This window comes from Balaenoptera musculus, chromosome 19 (assembly GCF_009873245.2).
Source record: "Balaenoptera musculus isolate JJ_BM4_2016_0621 chromosome 19, mBalMus1.pri.v3, whole genome shotgun sequence".
Taxonomy (NCBI): domain Eukaryota; kingdom Metazoa; phylum Chordata; class Mammalia; order Artiodactyla; family Balaenopteridae; genus Balaenoptera; species Balaenoptera musculus.
Window position 1 is genome coordinate 54,188,509 of NC_045803.1, and position 27,562 is coordinate 54,216,070.

General features: G+C 42.2%; 1 protein-coding gene and 1 long non-coding RNA gene across 2 annotated transcripts in view; one reads left to right on the top strand and one right to left on the bottom strand.

Moving 5' to 3' along the window:
• HSD17B2 (hydroxysteroid 17-beta dehydrogenase 2) overlaps positions 1 to 3,585 on the top strand; it is a 70,725-nt gene extending 67,140 nt beyond the window's left edge. The window contains exon 5 of the mRNA XM_036834375.1: positions 3,142 to 3,585. Coding sequence (XP_036690270.1) covers positions 3,142 to 3,503 — 362 coding nt within the window. The 3' untranslated portion in view covers positions 3,504 to 3,585. The remainder of the gene's footprint in view (positions 1 to 3,141) is intronic.
• A 304-nt stretch (positions 3,586 to 3,889) lies between these two features.
• On the bottom strand, positions 3,890 to 27,191 carry LOC118885594. The gene is made up of 4 exons (XR_005017516.1): positions 23,259 to 27,191; positions 22,359 to 22,398; positions 20,463 to 20,582; positions 3,890 to 5,425 (listed from the first exon to the last, which is right to left on the bottom strand). It is a non-coding gene; the product is annotated as an uncharacterized LOC118885594 (long non-coding RNA).
• Positions 27,192 to 27,562: the final 371 nt, after the last annotated feature.

Consider the following 27,562-nt stretch of genomic DNA (forward strand, 5'->3'; position numbering starts at 1 on the left):
CATCACAGCCCTGAGGAGTAGGTTTAATTGACATCATTCACCAGGTGAGGACACTGAAGTACGGTGGGTAATATATAGCTCAGCATGGACGTCTGTGACACCACGATGGTGGGGAATTTGAAACCAGATCCCTAGGTGCAGAGCCTGGTTCTTTCTTTTATATCAGGATGTCCTCAGTTTAAAGCTGACATTTGACGGGCTCTCTAAAGACAAGAGGCCAGACGGTGGAGAGCTGAGGACTTAAGTTTGGAGAATGACATTTGAAGTGGGGGATGAGACAAGGAATCTTTAGGGACACAGAGAGCTCCTGAAGACATTCAGGGAGACATATCAGATTTTTTGGGTACCCTGCAATAAAAAATAGCTCAAGCATATTGCACGCTTCGCAGATTTTAAGACTTTATGTGTACAATCTCACTTAATCCTCACCTATGAGGTAGGCATCATAATATTCCCATCTTATGGGTAGAAAACCGAGGCTCAGAGAAGTTAAGGAATTTCTCAAGCCACAGTGCTGATATGAGGCAGAGATGGGATTTGGATCCACGTCATCTCACCAGTTTTATTGTGTGTAGCCCCAAAGTGGCAGGGGATGGGCAAGTGTGTGTCAAAAGTGGCAGATGAAGGTTGACAAAAGGGTGGTGTCTTTGTCACCAATAAAGAGAGTTTTGGGGATTTTGGACAGGGTAGGCACAAGAGTGATTAGAAAGTCCATGAGGTGTTTAAAGAGGGAGGAAGTGGAGAGGAGAAGGAATCCCCTGTGAGAGAAGAGACTGGGGCAGAAGTAGCTGGAGGAACAATAGTTCATGCAAACATGTTTTTTAAGATGCAGAAGCCTCTGGAGTAGTAACTGTCAGGGTAATCATTTCTTTAAGTATGGTCGTGCCTTCATGAAAAGAAATGAGCAGTTGAAACTCCGTTTGCATTTCCATGAGTATAATTGGATTTCACTGGCTTACATTTCATAGTGAGGCTCCCCTGCAGTCCTGGTATCCAGGAGTCACCCAAGCTAGCAAAGACTCATCCCCAAAGCAATCCCTGATCAATCACACACTTTGTAGGAGAGAGTGTGGGTTGCTGCAACCTTTCTGGAAAGTAATCTGGTACTAGCTATTAAAATCCAAAATGGGGGCTTCCCTGGTGGCGCAGTGGTTGAGAATCTGCCTGCCAATGCAGGGGACACAGGTTCGAGCCCTGGTCTGGGAAGATCCCACATGCCGCGGAGCAACTAGGCCCGTGAGCCACAATTGCTGAGCCTGCGCGTCTGGAGCCTGTGCCCCGCAACAAGAGAGGCCACGATAGTGAGAGGCCCGCGCACCGTGATGAAGAGTAGCCCCCACTTGCCGCAACTAGAGAAAGCCCTCGCACAGAGACGAAGACCCAACACAACCAAAAATAAATAAATAAATAAATAAATAAAGGGGAAAAAAAATGCCATAGAATAATTAATTTACAAAAAAAAAAATTCAAAATGAATGTGTTTTTTGACCAGACAGCCACCCTTTGGGAACCGTAGCCTAAAGAAGTGAACGCCAAAAAACAAAAGGATACATTGTGCAAAGCTGGTGATGGCAGCGTTCCCTGAAATGGTGAAACCTAGGAACGACTGGCAAGTCATTTGATAGAGAAATGGTGACTAAAAGCTGCTCAGTGGAAAATTCTGCTGCTCTGGTTTAAAACTATAGCCATTGACCAGGAGGCAGGTCTGTGATTCATTACTAAGCAAACAAACAAAAATCAAAACCCACAGACAAACAAAAAAGCAAATTCCTAGAAAATACGTCTAGTATGATCCTTTTTGTGTTTTGTTTGTTCCTGGTAAAATAAAATTAAGCCAAAGCCAAACATATCTATATGTTTGTATGAGCAAGGAGGGAGTGTAGAATGACACACAATACTGTAAGTTTCCTCAGAGGAGATTAATTTTAAAAACATATGCATCTCCTTATTATTCATTATTTATATAATGAGCAGCCATTGCTACTATATTTTAAAGTAAATATATAGATACTATTAGATTTTATATAATAAGCAAGAATTTACTTCTATATTAAATATATGGTTATATATTTAATCACATATAATTTATACATTAAAATTTAATGTATTATTTAAAATGAAATTAAAATTATATTTATTAAATAGATAACATGAGGGACTTCCCTGGTGGTCCAGTGGTTAAGACTTCGCCTTCCAGTGCCGGGGCGGGGTTGTGGGGATGGGAGGGGTGGGGTATGGGTTTGATCCCTGGTCAGGGAGTTAGGATCCCACATGCCTTGGGGCCAAAAAACGAAAAACATAAAATAGAAGCAACACTGTAACAAATTCAAGAAAGACTTAAAAAAAAAATAGATAGCATGATGCTCAACATTACATATTTTTTTAACCTTTTCTTTTATTTTTTTTTTGGCCGCGTGGCTTGTGGGAACTTCCCTGACCAGGGATTGAACCCAGGTCACGGCAGCGGAAGCCCGGAATCCCAACCACTAGGCCACCAGGGAACTCCCAACATTATATATTTAATTTTATACACAGAAGCAGGCGTTACTGCTATATTTTTAAAAATTATGTGTATGTATATACATAGGTATATACATATCATATAGATAATATATATTATATACATTATATTTTATATTGTATATAATAGTCATGAAAAGATATGTACTAGAATGTTTGTGGCAGCACTATTCGTAAGAGCCTCAAATTGAAAACAACCCAAACGCCCATCATAGTATAATAGATAAATAATTTATGGCATATTTACAGAATGGAAAGCTACTGACTACACAATACATGCATCCATGTGTGCATATGTCTAAAGTCAGGCAAAGCTACTCTACTCTGTTCATCTGACAGTGGCTCCTGGGAAGGTGGCCAAGGCTGGTTTGTCCTTTTCTTGGTCTGGTTGCTGGTTACATGAGCTATTCGGTTTGTGCAAACCTATTCATCTGTGCACTGTTCTGTATGTATGTTTAAAAGAATAGAATTGCCATTATAAAGCACATACTTTAAAAGGCATTTGGGAATGTCCTTCCCAACAGAAGCCAATTCACAAGGGCCTTCTTCCCAATTAGGGGTAGGACATGCCTGTTTTAGCCTTCCCAGCATCTGAGCCCCTCTTTTTTTCTTGCATCTCAGACATCACAGGCACGAGTGACATGTGGGACAAGCTGGAGAAGAACATCCTGGACCACCTCACCCCTGACGTGCAAGAGGACTACGGCCAGGACTATATCCTTAGGGAACGCAATTTTCTCATGTTCATGCAAACCTACTCTGTAATGGACGTCTCCCCAGTGCTCCTGGACGTCCAGCATGCCATCTCTGCTAAGAGCCCCTTTGCATTTTATGCACCGGGGAAAATGTCTTATCTGTGGCTCTGCTTTGTTTCCTTTAGCCCTACTGGCATATTTGATTATTTTAGCAAAAAAATGCACAGCCATGGAAAGAGCATGCCCAGAGTGTTAAGCATGCCTAACTGGAAGAATGAGGCCATGTAGGCAAATCAGTGGGAAATGTTAGAGTCTTGGAATGAAAGGGAATCTCGAGCTTCCCATTAAAGTTGTGGTTTCCTACCTTGCAGCCCCTGTGAACTCTGTTGGTTGAATAGTGAGACAGCAGGGGAGAGGGCAGGGCACAACCTTGAAAAGAATGACATAGACATTGAGCATATGACGTAAAACTGGTTAGAACCGACTAGGCCCAAGATGGCAGAAGATTCAACTTCCAGGGGACCTTCTGCCTCATTATACGCTCACTGTAATATATTACCTAAATGACACACCCACTGGCGCCGTAATAGTTCTGAGGCAGACCATAAAAAGCCAAAAAGTGGGCGGTGGCCCAATTCCTGGAAATCCCCACCCCTTCCCCGAAATAGGTGGAATAATCCTCCCACTCGTGAGCCTATGAAATCACCCAGCCCATAAAAACTAACCACCCCATATTTTGGGGTGCTCTCAAGCCTTTTGAGATGGACCAAATTCTGTCTATGGGGTGTGTATCTCTCTCAGTAAATCTACTTCTTACCTATCACTTTGTCTCTCACTGAATTCCTTCTGTGATGAGACATAAAGAACCTGAGCTTCATTAAGTCGTGAGACCAGGTGTGCGATTTCAGTTAAAAGACGGTGGGTTTGAGTCTCAGTCTGGGTTGTGAGGTTTCAGTAGGACTTACTGCAGGGTGGAAATGATCACCATGGAGAGCATTAATTGGGTGTTTACACTGAATACATTTCAGATATTCTCTCATCTAGTTCTCATTTGAGAATGGAGGTAGGAAACTTCACCCCTACTTCATAGGTAAGGGAATTAAGGATCAGAGAAGTTAAGTTCCTAGTTCATTGTCACACAGCTAACAAAAGGTAGAGCTAGAATTGAAATCCAGGTTGGACTACACTGCCTGCCAGGAGAGGCAGAAGAGAAAGAGAGATGAAGAGGGAAAAGAGAGAGGAAAGGGAGAAAAGGAGGAGGAAATGGTAAGGACCACAGTCAAATCGAGTCTTTCTCACTGTGCATTGATATCCTACTGTAACTACTGCTTCCAAGGTATTGGATTCATTGTATGTAATCAGCGCTCCATGCCCCTCTTCTCCCTTCCTCTACCAGGAGCCCTGGGGATAATAAGATGAGGTCTCCCGTCTCAAGCAGTGCCCCTGAGGTCTTTTGGCAGACATGGGGCATGTGACTGGCTGGGTTTGGTATCCATAGTAACCATCCCTGTGGCCTCCATCTGAGCATCCAGGATGGAAAAGGCAGCATTATCGCTTGGAGAAGGCCAGCTGAAAGGAGCAACGTCAGATACTAAGGGAGGTGTAGCCAAGTTCACCTGGTAGAGGCAAAAGGGGAGGAGCTGGTGAACAGAGGGGGCATGAAAGTAACCAGAAAAAAACCCAGCTTGACATGAGGGAAGCAGAGGTCCAGATATCTTGCTCATTGCAAACCTCCCTTTGTCCCATTTCCTTTCTAGAATGTGCAGGTTTTCTATTTTCCAACCCCATGGAGGTTTGCGGAGAGTAGATAAACTGACAATGCTCTGTGATTTCACCCCAAAGAAAATAATAAAAAAAGATATAGTGAGATAAATAGTTATAAAATACTAATATGATACATTTTTAATGGCTGGTCATGCTGACTGTCCAGTGGTTCTACAGCATTGTTTTAGGGTAGAACAGAAAATAAAAAAGAAGAAAAAAAATCAAGTGTTAAGTGCTGATTTCCAAAATAGGCACTTTTTGGGGATAAGAGTTATGAAGCCCAAGGCTTCCATTTGCATGATTTGGATGTTGAGAGAACAAAGTTTTTATACAACCTGCTGTCCAAGGTTTGGAGGACTGAGGATTGTGTGTTTCACTCTAAGCCAGTGGTTCTCAAAGTGTGGTCCCTGGACCTGCAGCATCAGCATCACCTGAGAACAGCTGACCTAAAATAATAAAACAGCCAATTATTATTTTACCAGCAAAATGAGTTTATTCGAAACAGCAAAGAATTGCAACTTGGGACAGACAATCTAGGGCAAACCACAGGCAAGTCTAGAGAACAGAGAGGTCTTTTCTTTTATAGAGGAGAAGGGGGAGTTGGGAGGAGCTGTTATAAACAAAGAGTCCATTGGAGGAAACTGGGAGTTCGAAGTGTAGTGGCTTTTCATTGGCTGAGCTGTGACAGTCTCTCATTGGCTGGAACGTTGCCCAGCCAGGAGTTCTTCCTCCTGCTGGGTAGTAAAGTAGTAACCTTCTTCCTATTGGAGATGCAAAGTACCTCTCTTTCTGATGGGTCTGCAATTCCTCTAGTGGTCGGGCATGAGAGCACCCCCTTCTGGCCTCCTGACTCCATTTAAAATGAGGTTTCTCTTTATTAATTTCCAGAGAACCTATTAGAAATGCAGGTTCTCAGGAGCCAACCCAATCGTACTTTAGGTTCCTATTGCTGCTGTAACAAATCACAAAAAAACTTAGCAGCTTAAGACAACAGACATTTATTATTTTACACTTCTGGAGGTCAGAATTCTGAAACGGGTCATACAAGGGTAAAGTTGTCAGCAGAGCTGTGTTCCTTCTGGAGGCTCTAGGGGAGAATTCATTTCCTGCCTTTTCCAGCTTCCAAAAGTCTTCTGTATTTCTTTGCTTGTGGCTGCATCACTCTGACCTCTGCCTCCTTCATCTCATCTCCTTTGACTCTTACCCTCCTGATTCACTCTTTTAAGGAAATTGTGATGACATTGGACCCACACAGATAATCCAGGATCATCGCCCACCTCAAGGTCCTTAACTTAATCATGTCTGCAAAGTCCCTTTTGCCATGTGAGGGTCACATATTCACAGGCTCCAGGAATTCTTGTGCCATTATCATTAGCCATACATCAGACCATTATTCTACCGACCATTCCTACTAAATCAGAAATTCTGGGGGTAGGCCCAGCAACTTGTGTTGTAATGAGCCCTCCAGGAGATGCACACCCGACTTTGAGAACCACTGCTCTAAGCCATAGAGTAAGCAGGCTGCGGGATTTGTGGTCAGGTCACAGAAGGAGAGGGAATCTCTTTGAGGACAGTGGGAGAGAGCTGGAGACATCAAACAGGGTCCACTTTCTGTTCCGTAGCCTCCCAGGGGTTGAAATCACTGTGAGGCATGGGGAGAAGGTGCTGAATACAGACCCAGGTGGGTCTGAGAATCCTGGATCAGAGAAGCTTCTAGCTGGTTTCCCATAGGAGTGCTTCCACACTACCTTGGGGTTACCTCGGAGGGCAAGAAACCACAGTGTGGCCTATCTAGTTGGAGAAAGACTGACCACCTCTCACCAGCACTCCGGCCATGACTCCCCTGGGTTTGGGTGGGAGTGGGGGGTCTGGAATAGTTGCTGAGTCTCCTGGAGAGAGTAATGAAGAGCTCCAGAATGAAGACCCAGCACACCTGTGGGGTGGTTCAGGGGAATACTGTAGCAGAGGCCACTTGAGCTAGGGGCTAAAGCGAGGATGAGAACTCCAGTCAGAGGCCAGTGAAGATGAGACAACGCTGCTTCCCTGGTGCCAGGAAAATACACCAGCTCCTACGCACCCAGATTCTTAGGATTAGGGCAAGGAAAAGAAGAAGAGATGGCAGGGGAGGGGATCTTGAATTCCACTGCATATTCACCTGGAAGACCCTGTTTTAAACCAGAAGAGACTAAGTTACCTGCAAGTATTAATAAGCATTAAAATATATTTCAGTTTTAGCACAATACCTATAGGTTCTCAGAAAACAAGAAACAAGTATTACATATGAAATCCAGGCCCTGACCATATCTGCACAGTAAATGATGTCCCTGGTTTACTGTAAGAAACCAGTAAGAGCTAATGGCAGAGGGAAGCCCCCAATATATCCACAATTCGTCGTATTCTTGGCGGAAGGCATGATGAACAGATAATTCAACAACAGGACTCCTGGCAAAAAGTATTTTATCTTCCCCAGTCCTGCTTTCTGCTCAAGGGCAGGATACAAGGTACATTTAATACCTGGCCACACAGTATCACATGCAAATTCCATGCAAACCCTCACTCACTCCCCTTTATCTCTTCCCTTTCTGTATTTTCCCAATGCTGGCAGAGGCAAGTGGGCCATCCTCACAACCCAGGATAAGAGGAAGGAATTAGAAAAAAGCATCCAGGGAAAATCTGATTTCTTTTATTACATAGGGAGCTGATAAAGGCCTACAAACAAACTTTACTATACTATTGAATGGAACATTAAATTTCATCAGTTTCATTATACTGGTGATAAAGACCATGTTTTGCAATGCCATTCTGGATGGTGTAATTCTGAGGAAGAGTAATTCCATGCAAACAGCTCTGACGAGGTGCTGGTATCTCCTGCCCAGTAAAATTTCCCAGGCCAACTCACACATAGTCATCCACTCAGGGACCTAGGACCCCTGAAGACCTGCTCTGGAGTGGCTCCAAATAATGTTTCTCTACTCATTTATCTTATAAGCCAATATTTCCCTCTGGGATCTCAGGTGTAGTGGTGTCCATGGCAGGACCAGGTGGGTGTTTCAGAGTCTCAGCTTAATACCCAACTCAGAATTCCACAGCAAGAAATAAGAAGCAAAAGGAAGGGAGAGAGTTTGGGAACTAATGTAAAGGTTGAAGATATGTTTGTAGTCTGAAGTTGCTTACTCTTGCCTGCCCAGCATTCCTTTGGGGGAGGATTTTAGTGAGACTGTCATTCAACGGACTCTACATCCCCATCATAGGGGTGGGCATGTGACCCAGGCTGGCCAATCAACTCATACCCTTGGCTCCAGTGACTGGTTCGGAGCAGGGGGGCACATGACCCAAGAAGAACCAGTCACGGCTCCCGATGGTGGGAGGATTGCTAATGGGCTCTGGGAGAAAAAGGGTGTCCTTTTCCACTATAATGTCCATGTTAAACTGAAGCCTCTAGAGCTCACAAAGAGGAGAGCCTGGTAGAGAATGAAGCCAGGATAGAGGAAAGTGGGCCAGAATGATGAGGAAAAACCAAAGTTTGATGACATAGTTTGAGTCCCTTGATCTTGCTATACCTGCTGATCTACTGTTTGGACTGATTTCCAAATTGTGTGAGCAGATACATTTCCTTTAAACTATTTTGAGTTGGGTTTCTATCTTTTGCAACAGAATTAATTTCTGACAAATATACACTCTAGGGAAGGATTCAGTGAAGAATTAGAAGTAAAATAATGTTTGATGGAGAAAATAGGCAATGCCACAATATCCTAGGAGAGGAAGAAAGACGAGACTAAAGAAAAAAATAAAGGAGGTTAGGGTGGGTGATATTACTGTTTAGTGGCCCTCTTCCATAGAAAAGCAATTTTTCTGTTAAAATTTCCTTTGGGGTTTTATCCCCAAAGTCTGCGAGCATGGTCCCTCTGGAAAAAGGTGACACAAAATCCTTGCTGAGGCCCATGGTGGAAATCAAAGATTTCAGCTGATCACTGGCAATTCTAGACTATTGAAATCACACTTGGCTAGAAGAACAGTGGTAGGTACAGTGCGTCTAGTGTGGTAAGACACCCTGTCCTGGATCATCACAAAACTTATTTACCATATTGCAAAACATGAAGATGACGAAAGTGAGAATCCCAGCTTACCATGGGAAGCAGGAAGATCAACAAAGAAACTCAAAACTTTTGTTCTAAATTATTTGTTCTTCTCAGGTTATTCCATCCACGTGAGAGTGTTCTGGCCACCAGGTAATTGCCCTGGGAATTTTACCAGAGAGATAATTTTGTTTAGCTCTACTTTCTGTTCTTCCTCCTATTTTGATAATAGGTAATGATTCACCACTGGATATCATGTAACCTCTTTCTTTGACTTTGTCCTGTGCTCTCTCTCCTAACTATCCAAGATGAACTAATTCCATATAGAGAAGGTCTTAACTGGAAACATGCTATTTTTTAGACTGGGTATGATTTTTAGGTAAGACAAATGTTTGTGTAAGACATTTTCATTGATGAACACAAAAGTTACATTTTCATCTTGAATATTCATGGTATTCAAGCAAACTGGGACTGGAAAAAAATCCTAAAAGGGCTACTGATATTAATACATGTCATTGCTATTGCAATGACTGGAATTTTTTGGCAGGAGTGGGGGTAAGGGGGACGTTGTGTGGTTCAGCATCCACTTACCTTCCTATTTGGAAGTCATTCCCCAGGTGTGAGATCTTGGTGGAAAGCAATGCTTTTCCTCCAACTATGGAAGCCAGAGATCTAAAGCCTGCCTCTCCCAGAATCTTAACCTTTAGGACTTGGGCATCGTGAACAAATGTATGACCTTCCTAGGATACGGAATGTCGATTGAGGGATATGAGGAGTGATGATGGCAGTCTCCCACAAATGACAGTTGTTGCGTTTCCTGTTTCTTGACCCTTTGGAGGCACTTGGTCCCATCAATTCTATTTTTCAAACCTAGTCTTCCAGACTTGCCTTGATTAAGCGAATCTCATATATATATATAAACAACTCCCATTTTGTTCAAAGAGTCAGAACTCAGTTTCCATTGCTTACAGCCACAAGTATTTTAATTATCTCCTCCTCTTCCTCCTCCTCATCGCCACAGTGTTTTCAAAGGCCCACTCCCAAAACACAGTGCCATATTTTCATGGGTCCTCAGGGTGAATGGCTCCAAGAAGGATGCACCCTCTCCAAAGAGGGACAGAGTGTGCATTTCTCCTTGTGTACCATCCCAAAAGCCTGCTCCTCCTCTCGCTCTGTCTAGGACTCTGCCTCACCTGCAGGGACGCAGTAGCATGGGGACCCAGGCAGGCCCTGGATTCCCATCTCTTCTTTTTTGGTTTCTACTGAGAAACAACTTCATAATCCCAAGTCATTAGGTGGCCTCCCCTGGACGGAAGGCTTCAGGCTATAATGTAAGGGGTGAGACTAAGATTTGACCTGGGCATGTTGGGAGAGGAAAGGGAGACTGGTGTTTGAGAGAACACTTTTCCAGGGAAGCTTATAAGAAGAACTGGGGAGACTCTACTAGTCTCTCCCATTTTAAGGTCAAAGGAGAACTCTCTCCTCCTCCTGCACAGTGATTCATTTTGTTTTGTGTTTTGAATTCTGGTTAATATTGCTCCAAACATGTCACACTCTTGGTAGCAAAGCAGCATGGTGGTATAATACGGGTATTTTGGAATTATTTTTAGAGAGTGTTATGAACTGAATGCATGCCCTCCAAATTCATATGTTGAAAACCTACCCCACAATGTGACGGTATTAGGAGTGGAACTTTTGGGAGGTAATTAGTTCATGAGGGTAGAGCCCTCATGATGGGATTAGTGCCCTTAGAAGAAGAGAAAGGAGAGAGCTTGCTTTTCTCTCTCTCTGCCACAAGAAGATGGCCATCTGAAAACCAGGAAGTGGGTCTTCTCCAGACACCATATCTGCTGGCACATTGATCTTGGACTTGCCACACTCCAGAACTGTGAGAAATAAATGTTTGTTGTTGAAGCCATTTCATGCTTGGTGATTTGTTATTATAACAGTCAGAACTGACTAAGATGCGTAGACTTGGTTTCAAATCGTGGGTCTGTTGTTCAGCAGCTGGGTGACCTTAAGCAAGCTGTTTAACTTCTCTGCATCTTAGGGATTTTGTTCTTTTTCCTCTAATGCAGGTGATAATGCTGATTTCATACAGTTACCATGATAATAGGATGATAATGCAAAGGGTTTAGCTGGTGCCTAGCAGTTAATAAGGGCCCCCAAACATAGGATAATAGTAGTTGGTTTTTTCTTCTTTGTATCTGAGCACATTTGCTGTGGAGATGAGGTTACCTTGGTGTGTCCTTTCTAGGTTGAGGCTGGATGGTGGGACGGCTGATGATTGGCTAATGCTTCTTCCTCCCACAAGAGTACAAGGTAGTCTTTCATGGACAAACAATGAAGTTCACACCTCCTGTTCTTCCTGATAAGAATCTTTACTGCCTTTATTTATTTATTTATTTGTTACGCTAACAATCATTTCTGTCTTCCTACATGCCAGGAACTCTGCTGAGCAATTTACTTGAATTAACCAATTCGATCCTTACAGCAACCCCACGACGCACGCACGTACTGTTATCATCTCCCTTTTTAGATAAGAAATCAGGCTTAGAAGGTTAATTTGCCCAAAGTCACACAGCTAGTATGTAGTAGAACTGAGTTCTTTAAAAATTGTGGTAAAATATACATACCATGCGAATTTATCATTTTAACCACTTTTAAGTATGTAATGCAGTGGCATAAAAAGTACATTCACAATGCTATGCAACTATAACCACTATCCATCTCTGGAACTTTTTCATCATCCCAAGAGTTGAGCTTTTTAAGTTGAATTTGTGCAACTTCTAATTTGTGAAAGGAGCCTATTGTGAAGTGGTTATAGCATAAATTCTTCCAGGGTTCAAATCTCAGTTCTGCCACTGATGAGCTATGAGATCTTGGGGGGAAGTTACTTGATTTTTCTAGTGCTCCAGTACCTTCATCTGTAAATGGAGAGGATGATAATTAATGGTGCCTATCTTATAGAGTGGTTATAATATTAAATGACTTAAGTTATATTAAGTACTTAGAATTTACCTGGTAAATATTATGCATACAATAAGCATTAGTTATTATTACTCCATACTGCTAATTATAGGGTGCTGTGGTACTGGTGGGAGGGAAGCTGGAACATGAGAGCATTAGGAAAGATGTTGTGATGTGGAGAAGGCTTTGGACCAAATGAAGTTTTATTCAAGCTCACTTCTTTGAGCTGGGCTTGAGGTGACACATCATTTCCTTGCATAAGGTTGATGGGGTCTCATTAGGTCTCCAAAATCTCCTCTAATATTGAAAGGCAACATGATCTCTCTCATCACTAGATAACTGGGTGACCCAAACAGGCAACTGAATACACATATGTGTGTCTCTACCTACAGAGCTGGGTCCCTGGCAGATGGAGAGCCTGGGATGAACTGCAGAACAGAAGCCTGTGTAGGCAACATCCTCAAAGCCCTCTCTTCCTCTGGACTCCAGGCCACAAACAAAAAGCTCACAACTTCCATGCCACCTCCCTCCTCCTTCCATACTGTCAAGGAATAAGTTTCAGAAAATATTAAAATCTCAAACAAATGCAGAGTGAGCATGCACCAAAGTTTTATTTAACTCATAATGAGAGAACCAGTGGGATGGCAGAGCTGGCTTCAGAGAGGATATGAGAACCGATATATAAAATATAGCGCTCTTAAAATAATAGAAGGATGCTAGAATTAGATTGCTAAATGCAATACAAAACTGCAAGACTGGTTAAGGTTCTACAAACAATATGTTCATACTGTTTGGGTCTATATTCTCTGCTGATCAGAAATCATCTGCATCTCTACTGCATAAAAATATTGTAATTTGCACCCTCCAAGTTTTTTCCAAGTTACTATCTACCCTTGCAGAGCTGGGTCCCTGGTCAATACGTAAGTTCACATTTCCTTGGAGGGTCAGGTGGTTCTTAGAGGGCTTTTAGACAATGCTCTGGCCTGATACTAGAAAGATCACAGATGTCGTTGTGCCTTATTTCCAAGTTTTGGGTGACTTTTTCATAATAATAACCAAGGTAGGGATTGATGAGCAATCAGAAATTCTTTTCCACCAAGCCTTAGATAAGGCCTCAGTTGGCTTCTCCAGAACTGTGCTCCATGTGGCCACTACCAGTTGATGGGAACTAGTGCAAAGGATGAAATTGATTTGCCATCCACCTTGATGATGACAGTGGCTTGGTTTAGAAGTTCCAGGTAGCTTCTCCCACAGCTGGCTGAGGCTATTCCAATGACTCAGTCAAAGCTCTGGCTTAGCCACGAGGAAAGACCTAAACAAGCATCATCTCTCATTGAAAGAAGGCGAGAGGCCAAAGGAAGTGGGAGGTCAAAGAAAACTATTTTTTTTCATCCTAGATGAATGTTCACTTGTTCTTCCTAAAGTCAGGATTTCATAGATAAGCTACATGGCTTCAGAGCCATTTATGTCAGGCTGATGGGATGTTTTGATTGTTCCTAGTGTAGAGAGTTGTGTGTTAATGGGTGAGGAGCTTGGAAGAGGATGGGAGATTTGCTCTTACTTACATTGGGTGCCGCTAATGACCTTACAGAGTGTATGGTCCATCCATCCAGTCAACGGACCTGTTGTAATCAAGAGAAATGGGAAGATTAGGCCCCTGAGGAAAAGCAATTATCCTTCATTCATTCCAAGGCATCCCCTGGCACCTACTATGTGCCAAGCTTTATTGAAGTCCATTGGAAGCTGTCAATGAGTCTCTCCCCTAGAAAGACCATGAGATGCTACCATATAACAAGTTTCCTTTGTGAGCTACACCAAGGCCCACGTGCTTCTGGTCTATTTGCAGCTAGAGGGAAGACTTAAGTACTGTGTCAGTGTCCTTTGTTGAAGTGTTCTTTCTTATAATTACACAGTGTTTAAATTGTCAACAAAAACTCCTGCTTGAAAATTACACTTGACATTTATATTTCTATGCAAAATTGGGAAGAAGGTGGTTCATCAATGTTTCAAATAAGGTAAGAGAACACTAATTCAGTGTCATCATAGGTCTTTCATTTCTGTCCTGAGTGAAATGATAAAAAGGGACAGGAAATTTCCCCTCTCAGGACAGCTGTGAATGGTAGGTGAAGAAAAGCACAAGGAGGCAGAGGCTGGAAGCTGAGCAGGTGATACCTGGCATTGTGATTTTTATGCAGTAAAGGAAAAGTGGAAGATGTGACCCATCTCTGTGTCTTGGTGTCCTGTGACTTCTGCTTCAGTGTTCATTAAGAGTGAAATTCTTACCTTGTTGAGAGATGGGAGACAACCCCACTTTGGTAGACTATGAAGCAACTGCACTGGGTGAGAAGCTATGGGAGGGTGGGGTGGGTCCAAAGCAAAGAAGACAGCCCCTGCCCTCCCAGAACTCACTGACCCTCAGAAGGCTTAGTCAACGTCCACAAGGACATTGAAACTAGAGGGTGTCAACAAGAGAAACATCCTAAGATTGTAGGTAAGAAGATTAATTATACCATGCAAATACTAATCAAAAAAATGTTGGCATAGCTATACCAATGCCAGACAAAGTAGACTCTAAGGGAAAGAGTGTTTCATACATTTTATATCCTGCACACCCCAACTGGAGCCGAAATGTTTCTGCTCTGTGACTCCTGGCCACTCTGCCTTCTCTGATCTGCCCTGGGGTGTGAATGTCAAGCCAGATCGTGGCTGTCCGCTTTGCCCATCCGTCCTACACCGTTAAAAGGAGGGAGTTCTGCCTCAACCCTAAACCTTAGGTTTTCGCTTTCATCTCTCACCCACTGCATTACCAACTCCTTCTCCTGCTCAACAAGTTTTTCTTGAGTTCCCACGCTGTTCCAGGTACATCTGGGAACAAGATAGATGGATCCCTCCTCTCCTGGGAATTGACAGTATAATGAAGAAGACAAACATGCAGCGACTAAAGAGTCTGAGTTAAACGTGTGGTCATTGCTATTACTTTTGAGTGCACAGGGAGCTCTACTGACCTATGACAAGGGGTTCCTGATTTTAGCTGTTTCCCACCAGGGCTCCGACCACCAAGCCAATTACCACTGGCTCTTCTGAAAAGATGCCAGTAGAGGATGAAACCCTTGACAATCAGCCCCAGGAGGTGTAAGAAGGATAACAGCCCTCTCCTGAATAACTGCTTGATGTTTCAGGCTGCTCAACTCCAACTCAGATGTCTGCTGCTCCTAGACTCTTGAGAAGTGACCACCATCCCCATCTGACACCTGTGGGGGACGCTTGGCTCTGCTCAGGGCTGATTGTAAAGTCAGCCAATGTGGGGCCTCAGCACCCAGGTCTGCAGGCCCTGGGCCACAAGGAGGAACCTGTGTTCTGGCTCGAGGTGACAAATTGCAGAATCAGTTTGGTCTGGTAATTGATTTTGAAACACCTGGGTACAGGCCAGGTGGCAGAGGCCCATGAGGGAGTAAGGGCCTCTCTAGCCAAAGCTGAGTGGATGGATGGAAATTGTCGGGCAGGGGTTGTGGCTGATTTTACATCATGTAACTTGCTGAACATCAGATAACAGGACTCATTGAAAACTGGCTCACGCCTTTAGGCGGCTTCTTTCATACCTTCTCAGAAAAGCCTGTAAATCAGGGCCCTGAATGGCTGCAGGGCTTCTGAATTCAGCCAAAGTCAGTTCCCTTCCTGTCTTCCCCAGGCTAGGTTTCAGGGTGGATGGTAGACTCTTTAGTACCTTTTGCAAATTAGTACACAATTTTACTAATTGTCCACTAGACAGACACAGTCCCAGGGACGTATGGTTTGTTAAGGGGAGTGAAGGCTGGGTTTCAGGTCCCTCTTACCGCCTTAGCAGGATGTGTTGTGAAATGCACAACCTGTGCAACTGTGCATGTCAGCCTTGCTGAGCTTTATGATCTCCAAGGACAGTTTCTATCATCCCTCCTTAAAATATGTACCTTGCAAGGACAGAGTTAGCATCAGACCCAAGGGGATGAGCAAGCAGCAATTAGAGAACAAAAGGTAGTAATCCAGCTTCAATTCTACTTCCCTGGCGAAGCCTTCGGTTCTAGGGGCACCAGAAATGATTCTGGATCCTGAACAGGTACCGAATAACCACAGAGACTCTGATAGGACACCCAGAAGGCAGGGCAAGTTTGGGGTTTCAAAGTCCAAACTAACAACCAGGTGTGTTGTTATTATCTCTTACTTTGTGATCCTCAACATCTTGGAGGAGGCAGCCTGGAAAGCATTTCTAGGGGAAGAAGATGAGGAGACTGGGATGGGAAAGCAAGGAGATGATGGGTGGAGCAAAGGCTGGAGGTGGTGGAAGGGAATGGGGCAAACATATAGGGGAAGGGGAGCAACAAAAAAAAGAAGAGAGGGTAAGCGGGGGGGTGGGGGATGGAGGTCGGTTGTAGAGCAGGGGGATGAGGAATCTTGGCTGGATAACATTCTATCTTTTTCAGGTTGAAGTCAGTACAATGCTGAAGGGACTGAAGGTCTAGAGTGGTAATGGAGGACCTCTCTGAGGAGGTAACATTTAGGCTAAGAGCAAAGGTTGAGAGGAATTAGTGGACATAATCATTTCAAACAGAGATTTTTTAAATTGAGTATTATTTCATGTATGAGAAACACACACACACACATACACAGACACACACACACACACACACACCCCTTAAGCACATGGCTCAAAGAGTTTTGAGAAATGAATAGAGCTGTGTAGCCCACGCTGGTGGGAGTAGAGATCAAGGTTCCCTTTTTTCCATATAGACATCCAGGTGTTCCTGAACCATTTGTTGAAAAGACTTTACCTTCCCCACTGAGTTGCTGTCATGCTTTGTAAAAAATTTACTGGTCATATAGATATGGGTCTATTTCTGGATTCTCCTCTATTCCATTGATATATTTGTCTATCTTATGCCAATACCATGTGCTTTTTATTTCTTTTTTCCCCCTCTTTTTCTGTCTTTTATTTTTGGCCTCCTTTTTTTAACTTGACCATATTCTACTTCAATTCCTTTGGTGGTTAGTCAAAATTTTAACAGGTACACTAAAGGGTGTTTTTTTTTTTTTAAATAAATTTATTTATTTATTTTTGGCTGCATTGGGTCTTTGTTGCTGCGTGAGGGTTTTCTCTAGTTACGGCGAGCAGGGGCTAGTCTTCGTTGCAGTGCGCGGGCTTCTCATTGCCGTGGCTTCTCTTGTTGCTGAGCACGGGCTCTAGGTGTGCGGGCTTCAGTAGTTGTGGCACATGGGCTTAGTAGTTGTCGCTTGTGGGCTCTAGAGTGCAGGCTCAGTAGTTGTGGCACATGGGCTTAGTTGCTCCGCGGCATGTGGAATCTTCCTGGACCAGGGATTGAACCCGTGTCCCCTGCATTGGCAGGCGGATTCTTAACCACTGTGCCACCAGGGAAGCCCCTGGTGTTATTTTTTAAACCAGATAATTAGACTATTTACAATCAATGCATATTTAAAATTTTTAAATAATTACACAACTTACAATCAATGCACACGTAGACTGTCCAATCAATTTTTGCTGATTTCTGTCCTCACTAATTCTTCTTACATGACACAACCTTTGTCTTTATTTTCCTAGTTTCATTCTTTAATACTGTTTTCAGGGAGGGTCTGTGAAGAATAATAGCTCTTGATCTCTGGGTTTCTGAAAATGAATTTCAATCCAGAGTTCTATGCTCAAATGAGCTGTCATCACGAGTGATTCCATTTCTAAGCATGAGTTCAAGGTGTAGTTCCCAAAGGATTTATCTTATGGACAGGCTCACATGAGTTACACAGCTGTTTTCTTTTTTTTTTTTTAAGACAATTTTTTAGAAAGAAGTTTTAGGTTCACAGCAAAGTTCAGGGGAGAGTACAGAGATCTGTAATATAACCACTGTCCCCACACATACACAGCCTCCCCCACTATCCATATCCCCCACCACAGTGGTACATTTGTTACAAATGATGAACCTACATTGACACGTCATAATCACCCGAAGTACAGAATTTGCCTCAGGTCTTACCGATGTCATACATTCTACAGGTTTGGATAGATGTGTAAGACATGTATCCACCACTGTAGTATCGTACAGATAGTTTCATGGCCCTAAAAATCCACTGTGCCCTGCCTATTCATCCACCCTTCCTCCCTCCCCTGGCAACCACTGATCTTTTGACTGTCTCCATAGTTTTGCCTTTCCCAGAATGTCACAGAGTTGGAATCATCCAGTATGTAGCCTTTTCAGATTGATTTCTTTCACACAGTAACGTACATTTACGTTTCCTCCCTATCTTTTCATGGCTTGATAGCTCATTTCTTCTTAGCACTGAATAACATTCCATTGCCTGGATGGACCAGTTTATTTATCCCTTCACCTACTGAAGGACATCTTGGTTGCTGCCAAGTTTGGGGAATTATGAATAAAGCTGCTGTAAACATCCGTGTGCAGGTTTTTGTGTGGACATATTTTCAACACCCTTGGGTAAATACCAAGGAGCGTGATTGCTGGATCAGATGGTAAGAATGTATTTTAGTTTTGTAAGAAACTGCCAAATTGTTTTCCAAAGTGGCTGTACCATTTTGCATTCCCAGGCCACATGGTTTTGATTTCTGCTTGTTACTGGGGCTAAGTTCCCCTGGTGGCCACGGGAACATTTTGTCTTTTGTTTTCAGGTTTCGCTATATGTTTTTAAACTTGGGGCGTAGTCTGTATCTGTTTAGTCCTCCATCTTGGGCAGACTTGTTTACACTCAGGAACAAGCACTACCGAGACAGAGGACAAAGCAAGTGCACAAACCCTACTGAGGCGAGAGGTTTGGAGAGAAGGCCGTCTGATTGTATGGTCATAAGAGACTGAGAGCTAATAAGGTGAGATTACAAAGGCAGGTCTGAACCACACAGGGCCAGGGTAAGGAGTTTTGAATTTATTCCCAGTGTGGTGGAAAACCATAGAAACATTTTAAGTAGAGAAAGTGACATGACTGATTTCGAGATTTAAAAAGTAATTTGGCATTTATTGCTGCCTTTCTCATTCTCTTTACTTATCTAGCTTCTGAGAGCTCCTGATTTTACTTTCATATACATATGGCTGTTTCCACAGCCTCCAAGCATTTACATTTTGAGAATGCCTTCCAAAATATAAATAAAAGTTTCCAACATTAGTCTGCAGAAAAGAGAAAATCATGGTAAAGAACTGGACTAACACTGGGTTATAAACTGCATGACTCAAAGGAAGCAAAAATGTAATTTGCATTAGTTTTAGCCAAATCTTAGTAAATTAAAATGTATCAAGTAATTATTTAATAAATGCAGTGCAAGAAAAAGAGTGAGATGGAGTAGGGAAACTGTAGATTAAAAGAGACTTAAAAGAAATATCAATGAGTGATTATGTGGAGAACTTATTTGGATCTTGATTTAAGCAAACTGTAAAAAAAAATATGACATTTGTTAGATAGTTGAATTGGATATTTTATGATATTAAGAAATTGTTACTTTACATGTGATAATAGTTATTTTAAAAGCCCTTATCTTTTAGACATATATACTAAAATATTTTCAGATGAAATGGTATGACGTGATATTTCATTCAAAATAATATAGAGTGGGGTAAGTGGATGGAAGTATAAATGTAACAAGATGGCTGTAAGTAAGTTGTTGAAGCTGGAAAATGGGTACATGGAAACTTATGATACTATTCAGTCTACTTTTGTATAGATTTGAAATTCCACAATAAAAATCTTTGAAAGAAATTTGCCATTTTTAAACATTCAGTAAGAAATATGAATGTAATCAATACAGATTTTCTAGATAAAAGTCTGTGATCCTTCTCCTTTCCAATCATTCTTTTCTTGCTTTTATGTATTATCTATCTATCTATCTATCTATCTATCATCTATCTGTCTGCCTGCCAATCTACCCTTATATTGACAATAACAATTGTTCCAAAGTCTGACTCAGAGTTGCTGTCTCAATTTGGGTTCCCCCAGAAGCAGACCCTGAGATGAGGGTTCAAGTGCAAGCAGTTTATTTTGGAAGTGCAGGAAACATGCAAACAACGTGGATAAATCTCAAAACATTATGCTGAGCAAAAGAACCTGGGTACAAAAAAAAATGTACTATAAGATTACATTTATATGAAATTTTAGAACAAGCAAAACTAACATAATGTGGCAGAAACAGATCAGTGGTTGCCTAAGACAGGAGATCAGGAATTGACCACAGGGAGGAATGAGGGAATTTCTAGGGTGGATGGAAGCAGTCTACATCTCCATTGTGGTGATGGTTACCCAGGTGAATACTTTTGTCAAAAGTCATCAAACCATAGATTTAAAATGGGTGCATCTTATCACATACACATTATACCTCAATGTTGACTAAAAACAGAAATTCCTTTTACCAGTTGACAGAGTGTCAAAATAAAAGAGACATATAAAATGACCTGACCTTTTAAAAGAGTTACTTTTAAAATCTTCAGCTTGAAGCCAATCTCTTCCTTGGCCCCTTCTCAGGGAAGTTCAGTGAAGAAAGAGCTTTCCATACTTCCTCCACCTTTTCATTTTCTTCCTAAGGAAGAAAGTATTTATTCCTCATCAAGGAAATGAAGAGTGAATTTATATTCGATTTTTTACATTCAGAGTTGATTTAATACGAATTAGAATTTTTGGAATAAGACAGTACTAATTCTAACACTTTTAAATATTAAAGCCAATAAGCTTCCAACACGCATAATTCACATTCACGAGACGGCTTTTCTTAGCTTCATAATTATTACTTCCTCACACCTTTGGAATCACTGGCATCTATTTCGTGTCTTTCTCATTTTTTGTAATCTCTTCATCTGGGAGAAGTAAGCTCAGGGAGACTTCAGGCATTTCTTAGTTTTGCTCTTCTGCTCCCAGGTATAAACACTTGGAAACATAGTTTCTGATTTGAAAATTACTGACTGCCAATCCATGGGTGCTGGAGGGTGTTTTGAAACCCTCTGCCGCCACCCAGCTGTCTCTGCCTCATCATGAGGACAGATGTTTCAGCCTCACTTTCTTTCACCAGCGAGCCTTCTGGCCCAGTGGTTTCCTACTCGATTCCTGCTGGAAGCTCTAGGGCTTCTGCTACTTTTGCTACAGAGGATAGAAGCCACCTCAGAATTGTACATTTGGCCACATGGATTGTGATGTCTAAAAATCCAGATGCCAGCTTTCCCAGAATCAAGGGCATAGAGGCCATAATCTGTTGAACAGTTCTGAAATCAGCTACAGTCTTACCACCATCTTGTGCAATAACTACCATCCTGCGTAATAACTGGCCAGCCAGCAACCTAACATTCTGGGATTATTTGCTTCCCTTCAAATTTCTCTCCAGCAATATCTGCACTGCAGTTTATCCCACAGAGTTGATTTCTCCTGGCTAATTCGGAGAAACATGTTTTTTCCCTTTCCAAACCTTATTATCCAATTTACAGCGGTAGGAGGTATTCACAGGGATTCAAGAAAAGATTCCCAACCCTCTCACCTGTTGGTGGGAATGTAAATTGGTGCAGCCACTATTGAGAACAGTGTGGAGGTTCCTTAAAAAACTAAAAATAGAGTTACCATATCATTCAGCAATCCCACTCCTGGGCATATATCCAGAAAACATGAAAACTCTAATTTGAAAAGATACATGCACCCCAATGCATGTATAGCAGCGCTATTTACAATAGCCAAGATATAGAAGCAACCTAGATGTCCATCGACAAATGAATGGATAAAGAAGATGTGGTACATATATACAACAGAATACTACCCAGCCATAAAAAAGAATGAACTAATGCCATTTGCAGCAACATGGACGGACCTAGAGCAGGGGTCCCCAACCCCTAGGCCGAGGACCGGTACTGGTCTGCGGCCTGTTAGGAACAGGGCCACACAGCAGGAGGTGAGCAGAGGGTGAGCGAGCGAAGCTTCATCTGCTCCCCATCGTTCCCGATCACTCGCATTACTGCCTGAACCATCGCTTGTATTACTGCCTGAACCACCCCCCGTCCCATCCCTGGAAAAACTGTCTTCCACGAAACCAGTCCCTGGTACCAAAAAGGTTTGGGACCGCTGACCTAGAGATTATCATACTAAGTGAAGTAAGTCAGACAGAGAAAGACAAATAACATATGATAACACTTACATGTGGAATCTAAAAAAACGATACAAATGAACTTATTTACAAAACAGAAGTAGACTCACAGACATAGGAAAAATACTTATGGCTACCAAAGGGGAAAGGGGTGGGGGGGAAGGATAAATTAGGAGTTAGGGATTAGCAGATGCATACTACTATATATAAAACAGATAAACAACAAGAACCTACCGTATAGCACAGGGAACTACATTCAATATCTTGTAATAACCTATAATGAAAAAGAATATAAAAAAGAATATATATATTGATATATATAAAATATATATAATTGAATCACTTTTCTCTACACCTGAAACTAACACAACGTTGTAAATCAACTGTACTTCAATTAAAAAAAAAAAAAGATTCCCCGGGACTTCCCTGGTGGTCCAGTGGGTAAGACTCCGTGCTCCCAATGCAGGGGGCCCGGGTTCGATCCCTGGTCGGGGAACTAGATCCTGCATACATGCCGCAAGTAAGAGCCCGCATGCCGCAATTAAAGATCCTGCGTGCCACAACTAAAACCCGGAGCAGCCTAAATAAATAAATAATAAATAATTAAAAAAAAAGATTCCCGAACTCACTAGCAGCCGGGGAAATGCAGATGAGAGAAACAAAGTGCCACACCTCGTACAGATAAGATTGGCAAACGTTTTAAAGTTGGTATTTTCATTAGGTATTGCTGCATAACAAAGTGCCCCCCTTAAGATTCTTGGAATCTCTCTTACATAACAAAGAAGATCTAGGAGACATACCTTTAAATCTGACATCTCAAAATCAGAAAAAGTCTACAGCTGCATCCTTGACTTTGACGATCTACCTGAAAATTATTCTAAGACCAAATTTTATTGACAACACTCCAGATTTGATCTTTGCATTTTCTTACTTTGAGGACCTTTTGCTTGCTAGAAAGACCACCCTTGTCCCTCACATTTCCTCTAAATTCTGCTACAAAACTAAACAGTTCCTTCTGTAGTTCATCTCTCTGGCTTTTTAAAACCATATTTACCTATTTTACCATAGGCAGCCAGAAGAAGCCATTTGTTGCTTTTAATTTTCTACCTGGGAATTTCCCCGGCCAGATCTTACCAGATGGGGTGGGCCCTGGAGTTAATTTCTGGGAAGAATCAGCCTCAGATGCCTTGCATCTTCTGTTTGACAGAGAGAGTAGAATCTGGTGCCTGGAATAAATCAGAAGGGAGAAGTAAATCCCAAACTAAGAATTTTATAATTCTAACCTCCTGGGGAAGGTACTGAAATTCTACTCCATTACTCTTGAAACTTCAACTAAAGACTTTGAGTTTGTGAATATATGCCTGCAGATAGAATTTTCTTGCAAAACAGTGAAGTATGAAAAATCTTTGAGGAGCCAATATTTATTAAATAAATTCACAGAGAGTCACTAAAAACATTTATGTGAGGCTAGGTAAACAGAAAAAAAATTTTTTTTCCATTCAATTCACTATTATCTTTAAATACCTACTTCTTTACAAAGCCCTACATGAGGAACTTGGTTTGGAACCAAAGAACAGTGAGGCATAATCCCTGCTTTGAAGTTAGGTAATATATCATAGAATATGACCTAAGTGAATATGTGATGACACAGTTATATTCCAAATGAGCACTCATCAAATAATTGCTTTTCCAATTTTTTTGTTAGCATAGATTGACATGTGAAATCATTCTTAATATGGGATCACTAATATTGAGAATACCCTATTTATGAAATTAATCGTTTATATTGAAAACAGATTATTAATGTGAATTTAACCCATACCATCTGGAAAAAGTAAATTTAGAAAAAAGGAAATATTAAAAATATACCAGGTAGTACAATATAATTCTGTGAGATTCTGTTTGGGAAAAATTAGGGTCTTATGGGGCTAGGTTATTTTATGCTTGTTTCCCAGTTCTAGTCTTTTGCTTTCCCCTGCAGTGTGACATGAGAGAAAGAGTGTGGGCTTTGAGTTCAGTAAATCTGGGTTCATATACTGCTCTATCACTTAAAAGATGTGTGACATCAGGTGAGTTACAGAATGTCTTTGTACCTCAGTTTCTTCATGGATAAAATGGAGGCAATAAATGATATCTCCAGCCCACAAGTCAGTGCCTGGCTGAGTGTCAGAACTCAGCATTTAACAAACAATTGAATAATATCAGAAATATTCCCGGCACATGGCTGACATTTAATGACAAATCTTCGCATGGCTATTGCAGTGGTATGAGTAACTGCTTCTACCTTGCTTCATTTTCCTCCAGGTAACATCTGGGTCCTCCATTACCAGCTCCCTTCTTGGTTAAATACCTGCTAGGGTTTCTGATGATCAAGTGTGGGTTTGTGCTTTATACTCCTGAGGTAGCTCAGGTTTTCTGTTACCATGGACTCCAGAATCTGGCCTATGGCTCACACAGCACACTTGTTGTTCTCCATTTTTAAGTTGTTGCCACCCCAGTGAGGTTAAATGAGAATCTGAGGTGGGAGCAGCGAAGGTTCAAGGACCGATCCACTTGACATGGGTGTCATATGTGGTAAAGTGACATCAGGGACAATGGTCAGAGCAGAGGTCAGAGACGGGGACGTGGGTGTGAGAGCCTGCCATGAGTGGGAGAGGAGGAAGACAAGTCGCTGGGAATCATAGTCTGCCAATATTTGTCAGGTTGTCATCTTCATTACCTGGATGGTCTTGTTTGATCCTGCTGCAATTTTGCAACAACACACGATTACCCCTGCTACTCATGGGCAGACAGGCTTTCTCCCACCCGGACAATGTGGATGGAAGAGAAATTAGCAAGGGATACCATCCAGATTAAATATGCCTTAAGGAGAACAGTGTGATTTTGTACAAGCGTGTCCATGGACTCCTACTTTACAAAGAATGTCTGAAACCAGTGCATCTTTTTTCCTGGGGCAAGTGAAAACACAGGGCCACATGGAAAACAAGCTAAATATGCTGGAAGGAAACTCCAGGATATAAAATTGAGCTGCTGGCTTGGAAAGTAGTTTCCTCTCTGTGTAAATAGTTTCTTTGTCCAAAGAGGGCTAAACAGGGTCCATTTAAGTGTTAATGACTTTCATAATGATTAAAATTAAAATTAGAACTTACCATGTAGTGAGAGGCTTATAGCTCTATAAAAACTTACAGAGACACCAAATAATTTTAGTAAACTGCTTATGGAAGGCTATGCCTACAGGGAGAGGGGAGGTCAGACCACAGACTCTTTTAAGAAGCTGCCAACACACCTTGGACTCAAATGATAAGGCACCTGTGTGTTCTCTGAAGCCAGGATTGGGAAAATTTAAGAGTGTTTCCGTAGGCAAGTGGAGAAACTAGTATCTTCATAAAAGACATTAAACACTGGAGGTTCTCTGGAGATTTTCTTGCAATTACTATTATAGCTATTATCTTCTCTCCCTCCCCAAATAGCCCACTTTGATAAAGTTCGTCAACCAACTTGAATGTCAGCGAATGGCTGGTTGTATATGCATGAAATGATGATTATCTTTTAAATTGAATTTTGTATCCATTAGCCAGTGGTATTCAGTTTTCTTCCCCAAGATCTGGGAGGGCAAAAAGTTTCAGTCGCCTGATTTGGTGGCTTTGTCTCTGTGGCATTAACCGCTGAAGGGTCTGCTTCCAGCACAGGCAGCTCCCTTAATGGCTGGAGCAAACATCCCTGATCCCACTGGTGGCATCCTCTTCTTAAGTTGGGTGCATGCTTCCTCAGAGACATGATCAAGTGGTTGTATTTTATAGTACGATTAGAAATAAACCTGAGCATTGTGAGACTGAATACACAAATGGACAATGGCCAGACCACATACAAAAACAGAATTTTGATTCATAACCTGCAGCAACCGGCCCAAGAAATCAAACTTTATAATAAACAACTCAGGAAGCCAGCCTGCTACAAGCCAGACTTGGCAGGAAGTCAGATGGTTATCTCCAGGGACAATCCAGGAAGCTAAAAAATAACTTTGTAACAATCAGCCCCAAATGGTCAGGACTTGGTTAATAACTGACAACTTCCTTAATTTTTGTCCCAATTTCCAATTTGGGACCAACTAGAGAAAGTAAAATACGAGACCCTAACCAATGATTTAGGATACCCTGCTGCTAGTTGGCCGCCTATAGCTTTCCAATGCCAACAGCCTCCAATCAAGGCACGCCTAACCCTTCCCTTTTTCCCACTGTAAAGCTTTCCCACTCTCTGCCTGCCTGAGTCTCTGCTAAGGCACAAGTGATGGTGGCTGACTCCCTAGCTATACAGCAAGGTCAGAAGAAAGTCTTTGTTTTTTCTCATTTGGTTGGTCATTACCTCTATAGCCGTGTGGTTTAAACATGCTCTGTAGGCCAGTTGGTTCCCAAATCCATTCACTTAAGAAGCATTTATCAAAGCCTTTACTATGAGCCATATCCCTTGCTAGGTGCAGGAGTCAATAAAAAAAGGTAAGATATAGTTCCTGCCCTAGAGGACAGTAAGTAGCTTGACAACTAAGGGGATGAACATGAATGACTCAGCAACCAAGCCGATGGTCATTACTGTGCTGGGCAGTGTTCTCCAAAAAGTGGTCTGCTAACTTCTGGTTACATGAGATAGCTTCCAGGAAGTGGAAAGGGTTGAACGTCCTTACTTTAATAGTTGTAAACTTGAATGCAGATTAGAAAAAGCAGGGTTTCAAGCCGTACCAAGCCCATGATTTCAGATATTACTGCTTTAGGATGAGTCTGTATCTGTCAAAACCTAGTCAGGAGATAAAAGCCACCCTTATTTTAACAGGGGAAATCTAATACAAACAATTGTTAACGGGGTATTAAAAAGCTAAAAAGGCAAAAAGAGAACGCTTAAGGTTATCATGCAGGAAGCTGCCACTCTCAGGGAAGAGGCTGAAATTGTTCAATTTTAGAAGCTTGGAGGGCCCTGGAGAGCTGAAACTCAAGACCTCTGACAAGAAGTTGCTGCTCAGGGTCTTGCCTGGCGGTCCAGTGGTTAAGACTTCGCCTTCCAGTTCAGGGGGTGCGGGTTTGATCCCCAGTGGGGAGCTGAGATCCCACATGCCTCAAGGCCAAAAAACCAAAACATAAAACAAAAGCAATATTGTAACAAATTCAATAAAGACTTCAAAAATGGTCCACATTAAAAAAAAAAGAAACTTAAAAAAGCTGCTGCTCAGTTAAAACCAGTGTCTCTGAGCCGAGTAGGGGGCCCTGTGGGCCAGGGTACCAGGCAGGAATCTGAGGGGCACCAAGTGTTATCAACAACTGTGACTTGAATGAACGCCAGCCTTTGCTGGGGTGAAGAGGTATTGTTTGGGGGGGGGTGGGGGGGGCAAAGGAAGAGGAAGCACAGAGGAAGCAGACAGGAAGGGCCAAGCCCTTTCTTCCCCCTCTAGC